Here is a 9,777-nt window from a genome sequence, read left to right as displayed (position 1 = left end):
TAATTGTGAGTACCATCTTCGTTCATTTTATTATTATTATTACTACTACTACTACTACCTTTCGACTTTTATTTATTTATTTATTTTAGCCTATTGATTGATTTATTTAACCATTTGGACTTCTTTTATTGTTTTGCTCAAGTTTTTTATTCTATACTGTATTAAAATGTTACTTTAATAAACGCAAATCATTATACTTCAAGTTGGCTTTACTTTCAGTTTTAACTTTTTGCACTTGACTTTTTGTGTCAGTATACCGTTTATTTTGTCACAAGTCACTTTGTTCATGTTTGATCCTATAGCACCTACATTTAAGCACTAAATGAGGGTAAAGGTAGATGCCTCTGGCACTTTTCGTCTGTCAAATCGTGACTAAATAGAATAATCTTAATTATCACCCTTTAAGACGGAACAATTCATGTCCTTAATCCGCGCTGCTTTGAATTGTTTTAACAGATCAGAGCCAGATATGCAAATCCCTTAATAGTAGTGTCCTCGCTGATAACACGAAGCCTAAATCTATTGCCTTGAAGTGAAACGCTTTGAACGCGTCTTGATCTGCCTCCAAAACCTGAGAACTTCTTGAACGACGTCAATTATCATATATAAAGTTCTATTGTGAACACGTACTTTAAAAGGTTTTAAGGTGATGAACTTTTTGAGCAATGTTGCTTGGGCACTTTCCCATTGAGAATGGGCAACAAATGTCTATCTGGACACTTTAGATCGGCCGTGGGCCCTGTGTCTGGGAGCCCGTTGATGGCAACATTGCTCAAAAAGTTTCCCAGTGTATCATCACCTTTGAGAATGTGCTCATGGATAAAGCTCTCTGATTAGATGAGACGCGTTCGAACGCAGTTAAATAGCTAATATGCCAGCCAGCGAACAGTTCAGATAGATGCACGCTTTGTTTAATCCAATTATTGTCGAATTTGATTAACTATTAAACTTGTATTTTATAACTTTTCTTAGTTTTTTTTGTGCCAGTTTTGATCGGATGAGCCGTATTTGAAGCTAGGCCTATTCAGTTTCCATCACGTTGATGCTTTGCTTGTGTAAAAAGCATAAGGATCCATTCTTATTTCGATTATTACATTTAATAAGGTTCCTGTTTGTTAAACAATGGTCCTTTTAATTACGTTGCCGTGTTGCCTTTTTTAGGGAGTTAAATTCCCTGAAATTGGAAGTTTTCGTGACTTATTTCTTTCACTAATGGGTCTTTAGGACTTTAAGAAACTACTGGATATCGAAAGTACTCCAACTAAAACTAAATGCAAACCAATGCAACTCATTTAAATTATTTCAACAGACTTACCATTGACCATGACCAAAATGTTGACATTTTTCAACGTTTTATTTTAGCAAAAATAAGTCAGCAGGTAAATGCATTTATAACTTAAACAAAATAACTGTACAATATTTACACAGTCCTTTGGTTTTTAAACCAGGCATTGGATGCAAACTTCCACAACGAAACGTTACCAATGGTTTTCAAAGTGCAAAATTCATAGCGTCTTGAATGAACGGTTTCATTGACTCTGTTTGAGAAGGTCATGTGTGGAGAGGTTTACAGGAGAGTAGGAGTCCCTTGAAGGCCATCCAGCCCACCACTTTCCAAACTCTGGACTGTATAGATGTTTCAGATCGCTGGGTTTCTTGACGATATCTGAAGTCGCGGTTTCCGCGAGAGACCAGATTTTAGGTTTCTGGACTTCGACGTTTTGTTTACACACCTCTTTTTTGGTCTCACAGGACGTGTCAGACTTGTCACCTTCCTTTTGCTGATCCAGTCCTTCCGCTAAACGGTCCTCAACCGACTTTGACAGCGCGACATCCTCCTCCTCCTCATCATCAACTGTTTGAGGATCGATTTCATCTTCATCCTCCATGCCTTTCCTCAAAGATCCATCCTCTTCGCTCTCACCCTCCTCTTCATCTTCCTCATCGTCGGATTTTCCTTTGGAGGCCCAGCTGACCCGGTTCTCCTTCTTCAGGCGGCGCCGGGCGTTGGCGAACCACGTCGACACCTGCGTGAGGCTCATCTTGGTGACGATGGCGAGCATGATCTTCTCGCCTTTAGTGGGATATGGGTTTTTCAGGTGCTCGCTGAGCCAGGCCTTCAAAGCGCTGGTGCTCTCCCTTGTGGCCACTTTAGTGACCCTACTCGGGTCATCAGCTGGCATGGGACGATACGGAGTGTAATAGGGTCCCCCACGTCCGAGGAGAGCTTGGTGATACGGAGATGCAGCCTTGAGGTCATAGGAATTGCTCTGAAAGGAAGCAAGAGAGTCGGTTTTAGAAAATGGAACAATATGCATGTTGCAATACAATAATATTTTTTTCAGTCTGTCATGTTTTATTTCTATATTCATTACACCACTTGTAATACGTACAAAAAAAGTACATTTTATCCAAAGCGACTTACAAATGTATTTATTTATGCAATATAAAAATCATTCAGAATACTTACAATGTGTGCCATGTGTCCCGGATGAGGATAGGGGATGAAACTGTATCCCGGTATTCCTGAGAAAGGTAAGGGAACCCCAGCCATTCCCACAAGATGTGGCGGTGGCTGTTGCATTCCTGGCGGACAGCCCAATAATTGATATCCAGCGGGCATGTTGATGTTTCTGTCCATGAAGAAGTTTCCAAACCCCGTTGGTGAAGCAGGCATCCTTACTCCCTGAGCTGTGGTGTTTGAATGACAGTCCCTCGATTTCACGAGTGCCGTTTATAGGCGGAGCCGCACTAGTGGGCGGTGCCATATTGGTTGATTGACAGCTGTGATCCAAAGGCTTGCACTGGGGCTAAATCCCTTCAAAGGAGAATTTCGGTTGTTCCTTTTAACGGCCTCTAAAAGTCTTTAAACGCATGATGCTTATCTCACGCTTATCCGTACTGAAGAGTGGAAAAAAGCAGGGCTCCATTTGAAATTCGCTTCATTTTTTTGATGCTCCTAAATGGAATTGGTGTTTGATTGTACATCGAGCTGAAATACTCTCATATAGCATAATTATTTCAACCATGAAAAAAATGTAGCCTATTGTAGAAAACCCGTCTGTTTTGATTTGGATAAATAGCCTACACTCTAAAAAATGCTGGGTTGTTTCAAGCCAACTTTGGGTCAAAGATGGACTAGCTGTTGGGTTAAATTTCTTAATTACATTTTTAACCCAAAAGTTGGGTTAGTCCATATTTGACCCAAAGTTGGGTTGAAACAACCCAGCATTTTTTAGAGTGTATATGAATTTGTCAAAGATCTTAATTTCTTAAAGTCAAACAATAAATTATTTTATTAGACATTTTCTTATTTACATTAAAAAAAATTAGTATTAAAAATGTCATTTTACATATATTTCAGTTTTGTTTTATATTGTTTATAATCTTGATTGCATGCAATGCAACACTTAATTGAATTGAATGAAGCTCAGCTGAGAGGATCGATTGAAAGCCATCGGAACACCTTCAAATGTCGCACATTAACGTCTCAGAATAAACTTTTTTTCCATCTTGCTGAGAGCGTTTAATCGTTTTGTCTGAGCAAACCGATACAAGACACGACATGACAAGCCATTCTCAGAATTTGATTAGCAACACGGTGCAACGTGTGTCTGAGGGGTTTGAAAAAGTAAGAAAACAGCTTGTGGAAAGTTAAGTTGCTTTGATTTGACATTACATTAAAAAAAACTATTGCAGATGTATTCAACTTGAGTTGCACGTTTGATTAATTGGCATACAAGTAGATTGGCTTTCGTTAATAACAACATTAACATTTAGCAATCTTAATGCATTATGTATTTTAATTTCTTAAATAAAGAATTGTTGAATAATATTTTCGTTAAAGTTATTAAACAAATTGTTTAATCAGTGAGAATTTGATGTCTTCTTTGGATAACTAACACATTAGACCTAAAAATGATCTCGTTATACACGCCGATTTTATTTAAAAAATTTTTATCAAATGAACTAGTCTAAAATGATTTTTCTAATTTCATTTATGTAAATCATTTCCGCACGGGTGCAAATGATTTTTTTTCTTTCGGTTCCAAACGACCCTGGACTATGAATTATTTGGCTTTATTGTGACCGAACATCAAAACCTCTTTTAAACGGGGATGACTTTGTTTTTGCCCACAACAAACCAGTACAATTGGCGTAATTAAATAGGTTTAAGCGAAACAGGTGTCGACTAATGTATATGGTGATTGCAGCATAACAGATGGTAATGTAGAGAGATACTCAGATAAGATTAGAATTCCTAAACATACATACCAATGCCCTGGAAAGAAAAGCACAGCAAACAACCCGACAGCAGGGGGTTCAGGCTCTCTGACATTGGAAATACAAGTTTTTTGTTGAAACTCGCTCTTTAATCTGTTATCTAGTAAACAATGCTGGCATGCATTGTTTCCTAAAACTCTGATAGAGTCTCAGAATTAAGTTTAGTGGCATTTCATGCATTATTTCAGTAGGGTATCTGATGAAAAGAAGTGTTACCTTGATCTCTTCCAAAGGTTTATTTGGAAATGTTTATTAAGATTTTGTGTGAGGTTGTGAAGGTGTGAGACATTTGAAGGGCTGACAGACGGACAGATAAGTTTGGAAGCAGGGTGGGGTTCAGATCCCCTCGGGCCAAGAGCAAATTTACTCAGCTTGCACAATGGTCAAAATGGAGAGCAAAGAGCAAAGCTTATGCTGCATCTCTGAAGATAAGCAGCTCAGGGCTGTGATTATTGTGTTCCTCACACACTCGGCTTTCTCCTCTCCTCTCGCACACAATACAGGTGTACTCATGTTCTGACAGGTCCAGTTAAGACTGTTTGCTCACGGGATGTCAGTCATTTGCCGAGAGGAGAACAGCGTGAGATAGTAGACTGACATATACTTCAGATAAGAGATGAGCTTCTCCAGTCCTTTACCACAGAGAAAGCAAAGAAATCCAGATCTGCATGAGCGGAGGTTTCTCCTGAGAGCTGATTTCAATTTTGCTTCACTCTACTGGAACTACTCGTGTCAAAATCCTAATGGTTTGTGTTGTGGTTTAACCAAACAGATCAACCAGATGAATCAATACAGAGAAAAAGGTCCCAGTACTTGCCAGCTTAGTGCTACTTCTACACATCAAGGTCAGCTGAAATCCTCAATAACATCATAGAAAATATTTGCATAGGTCATAATTAATCATATACAGACAATAAATACATAAATAGAATAATAAATACATTCATATATTTATATTATATACTTAATTTATATATAACAGAAATAGATACGAAACAGAAATTTAAATAGAAACGCACCACACATATAAAAATATGCACAAAACTTGGTTTTACTATAAGATATAGTCTACTGTAAAATGGCATAAATAAAAAGAAAAATAATAATAAATAAAGCAACCATGCAAATGCATGGTAAATAAAAAAATAAACCCAAAACTTGATTTTTACAATGATATACTCAAAGATGGCTGTTAAAAATACAAATATATGGAAAATAAAAAGCTCACAAATAAATAAATACATTTGGCTTTAAGACATAACCTAAAAATAGCAGATCAAATAAAAAATAAATAACTAAATAAAACATAACCTGTAACATGCATGGAAAACTCTATATACTCGTAAAGAAATAAAACTAATGATAAAAAATAAATAATAAATGTATATGCACAAAATTTAATTAAATAACCATACAAATACATGGTAAATAAAAAGTAAAATAATCACATCTATATATGGTAAATATAGCATTTTAATTTATTTCATAGATATTTAGACAGAATATATTTTTTTGCTGTATTGTTATACTGTATACCTTTTCTATGTAATGTAAAAGAAAAAATCTGTAATTAATTAACTTCCCCAAGCTTGAATTAATAGACCATAAAAATAAATCATAGTTTCTACTGGTGATGAAATATAAATGTTAAACGTGTCAAGACAAAACAAGACTGGTCTGTCTAGGTACTCCAACTCTGAAAATTAAACGTATCTGCATTTTACCCAAATGGGATTCTTTGCAAACGGGAGGATCATCCATTGAGCGCAGTATGTGTGTCCTAATGAGTTGCTAATGACAATGGGCAGAGGTGTGACTTCATTTAGCGCTCATCACATACCACTGAGCAGACAAAAGGCTTGAACTTGTCATTAGAATGGCCAATAGTCAGGTGTCAATAAGATCTGTTAACAAAAGCATGAATGGAATCCACAGAGTGTGTTTCACACCTTCTACATGTTAGTTTTTCTTTCTGGAAGTAGTCCCTTTTTAAGCCGTTTTGAGGTGAGAAGAGATACATGCTTAAAAATCGGACTTAAACATTGTGTATCAAATTTGTTAGTGTCAAATAAAATTAATTTTATTTATTTTTTTGACTAAACTAGCATAACATCGAGAAATTGAGTCAGGAAAATAAATACATAAATGATTCAATAAAAATCATTCAATCAGTCTGCTACTTTGAGGGGTTTTCCCCAGCTAATCTGACCTTTAAAAAAGACTTTCATTGGTGTTGATTGTGTTAACAGACATTCGAATATTGACTTGAATAAAGCAAAGTTATGAGTAATTTGAATGTTAACAGTACAAGCACATATATTTAGGTTGACACTAGTATGTTTGTTTTACAGCGTAGAGAAATGAATATAAATGTATGGTCTAAATTGCTCTTAAACCTTTAAAAAGAAGTTTATTTTTATATGGGCCATTTTATTACAAGACAGGTTTAATTTTAAATGGTGTGACCTCATAAAAGTGTTGGCCTAAAACAATGCTGTTGATTTTAGTGTTCAAACCCCTCATTTGGAGAGCTAATGAGCTATGCCAAGTCCACAGGCCCAAACAGAGGAAAGTTAGCTGAACGTGAATGTTATCAGTCTTTCCCACCTCCCCTCTATCAACCACCCCCCTCCACTATCCATCTATCTTTTGTCATTTGTGTTATCATCCCTACTCTATCACTCTTCTTTACAGAGAAGTGACATTGCAAGTACTCACCAATGGGAGGATGCCTTTGTTAGGGGTCTAGACCGGTCCCGCCCACTCCTCTTTCTCTTTCGGGCTGTAATTTGATTGACAGCCCCCGCATGGGGTGAGTGACAGGTGGTGTTCGTTAGCCTGTGACAGGCGGCATGGTGGTTGGAGTTTGTGCTGTAGATTGGGGCCCATCCACATGATCATCCTTATGTGTGGTTGAGAATACAGTGCAGTGCGTCCATACGGCATCCAGATTCCTACTACGTGTTCTGCTGCTTGAATGAAAGACTGGGATGCTGCAAAAAAAAAAAAATGTAGAGAACAAGAGCGCAAGGAGAGAACACCTCAGTTCTAAAGAAAGACAGATAGAAATGCGACAGACAGAGAGATAGAAAGAAATGCGACACAGACAGACAGATAGAAATGCGACAGACAGAAATGTGATAGAAAGAAATGCAACAGACAGATAGATATGCATTAGACTGACAGATATGCATTAGACAAACAGATAGATATAGATGTGCATTAGACAGACAGACAAATAGATATGCATTAGACAGACAGATAGATATAGATGTGCATTAGACAGACAGACAGACAGAGACAGACAGACAGATATGCATTAGACAGACAGATAGATATAGATGTGCATTAGACAGACAGACAAATAGATATGCATTAGACAGACAGATAGATATAGATGTGCATTAGACAGACAGACAGACAGACAGATAGATATACATTAGAAAGACAGACAGATATGCATTAGACAGACAGACAGATAGATATGCATTAGATAGACAGATAGATATAGATGTGCATTAGACAGACAGACAGACAGATAGATATGCATTAGACAGACAGATAGACAGATAGATATGCATTAGACAGACAGATAGATATAGATGTGCATTAGACAGACAGACAGACAGATAGATATGCATTAGACAGACAGATAGATATGCATTAGACAGATAAATATGCGTTAGACAGACAGATAGATATGCATTAGACAGACAGATAGATATGCATTAGACAGACAGACAGACAGATAGATATGCATTAGACAGACAGACAGATAGATAGATACGCATTAGACAGACAGACAGAGACAGAGAGATAGATATGCATTAGACACAGACAGACAGACATTATTGATCATTTGTGATCAGAAACGGGAGAAAACTTTAAGGCACACAAGTCAAGTCACATTTTGATGCACAGATATGCATTAGACAGACAGACAGATAGATAGATATGCAATAGACAGACGGATGGACGGACAGATAGATAAAGACATTATTGATCATTTGTAATCAGAAACGTGAGGAAACTTTAAGGCACACAAGTCAGACTTGCATAAAGCGCTTAACAAATGCACTCCTCATGCGGCTGTTTCCCCCTTACAATCAATACCTGGTGTGCTTGTAAGGCATCTGTGACATGACATCTACATTTTGGGTCATTTGTAAAACAAAGACTACAAGGAAGCTGGAGGCCTTGAGCCGCTGGTTTCAGTTCCCCCTCCCAGGCACAATGGCGGCCCGTAACCGTAGGGGGAGCGGCCCTCAGATGGAAATGAGCAACCAAACCAACAATGTAGTGCCTAATCTCTTCAGAGAGCCGGGAATCAGTTACACAGCAGTAGAGGCCTCTCCGTGCTTTTCAGTGGCCTCCCCCCCCACAAACGCAGACACGCACACACCCTCCAACCCCCCTCCTGTGTAGCCACAGGCTCCCCTTACACATAGGCCAGATACAAGGTATCCCCCTGCAACAGAAGGGGCAAGAATAAGTGGGGCGTGGGGTGGGGCAGAGCCCTCAAAGCACGGGATTAGAGCTAATGTGCCCTCCCTGGGTTCTAATCTCTTCAGAGGAGCAGCGTGTTTGAGGACTGCGGGGCAGTCAGATAAGTATCTATTACAGCAAGGCCCTCTTATCCTTCAAACACCCCCATGCCCTTCAGAAATGAGGCACAAAACCACTTGTCTGTCTTCTCCTGTGATACCCAAAACCCGAAAGCAAGCGCTGGCCTTTTGCAACTAAGCTGGAATTAAGGGCTCAGGACCTTACGGAGGGCCGCTAGGGCCCATATTTGCTCCATCTGGGGAGCTCAAAGACGAGCGACTGATGGGCATCAAAGAAGGAGAGGAGAAAAGAACCGAGGAGCTTCGCTGGGAAGGTGCGAGCCATGGGACAGTGACTGAGGTAGAAGATCTGATAGGGTGTAATCTTGTTAGGGTGATCCAGAAGAGTGATGAAAGATTAGCGCAAGGGCCGGGAGGAAAGGTGGGAGATTGGAGCGCAACACTTTATGACAAAAAAATGATCTTAACAATTAGAGGAAAAAACTGACAATAATGAACAGAAAAAAGCACACATTACAGTTTATTTTTCTTTTTATAAAAGGGAACATAAATTACATTATGAAATAAACACTCAGGTAACAGGAAAGGCCCTCAGACTTCCGGTATAAGGCACGGACTAGAAGATTTACTCGACATTATCCTTTGGAATGCAAAATACATTTATTTTATAATAAAAATGAGCTAAAACCATACAAAGACATTAATGGCAGTAAAAGAATAAAAGAAAAGGCTTTTGCAAAGCATTTAAATTCCATGAAATTATATTTGAGTATTTCAAACTGAAATAATGCAGAATAGGACTGATTTTTTCATAGGAATTTTATCATAAAATTCTTGATATTGTTGGCTGAAATGATATTTCCCGGTCCACAGAGCCTTTGTTATGTCATTATAAAAGGAAAGTTATTTCAGGGGCAGAGAATGTCAT

General features: G+C 38.2%; 1 protein-coding gene across 1 annotated transcript; it reads right to left on the bottom strand.

Moving 5' to 3' along the window:
- Positions 1 to 1,529: 1,529 nt before the first annotated feature.
- On the bottom strand, positions 1,530 to 2,691 carry LOC107599177 (iroquois-class homeodomain protein IRX-1-like). The gene is made up of 2 exons (XM_016290696.1): positions 2,471 to 2,691; positions 1,530 to 2,270 (listed from the first exon to the last, which is right to left on the bottom strand). Exons 1-2 carry the CDS (start codon positions 2,675 to 2,677, stop codon positions 1,530 to 1,532), a joined length of 948 nt encoding a protein of 315 aa, XP_016146182.1. The 5' UTR covers positions 2,678 to 2,691.
- Positions 2,692 to 9,777: the final 7,086 nt, after the last annotated feature.

The sequence above is a fragment of the Sinocyclocheilus grahami genome, unplaced genomic scaffold, assembly GCF_001515645.1.
Source record: "Sinocyclocheilus grahami isolate Dianchi unplaced genomic scaffold, SAMN03320097.WGS_v1.1 scaffold13.1, whole genome shotgun sequence".
NCBI classification, from domain to species: Eukaryota; Metazoa; Chordata; class Actinopteri; order Cypriniformes; family Cyprinidae; genus Sinocyclocheilus; species Sinocyclocheilus grahami.
The sequence above is the reverse complement of the archived record's forward strand: the minus strand, read 5'-3'. Positions and strand labels throughout refer to the sequence as shown.

Coding starts and splice junctions, on each gene's coding strand:
- LOC107599177 (XM_016290696.1), bottom strand. CDS start 2,677: ATGCCTGCTTCACCAACGGGGTTTGGAAACTTCTTCATGGACAGAAAC. Junction 2,271..2,470: donor CGGGACACATGGCACACATT/GTAAGTATTCTG, acceptor GCTTCCTTTCAG/AGCAATTCCTATGACCTCAA.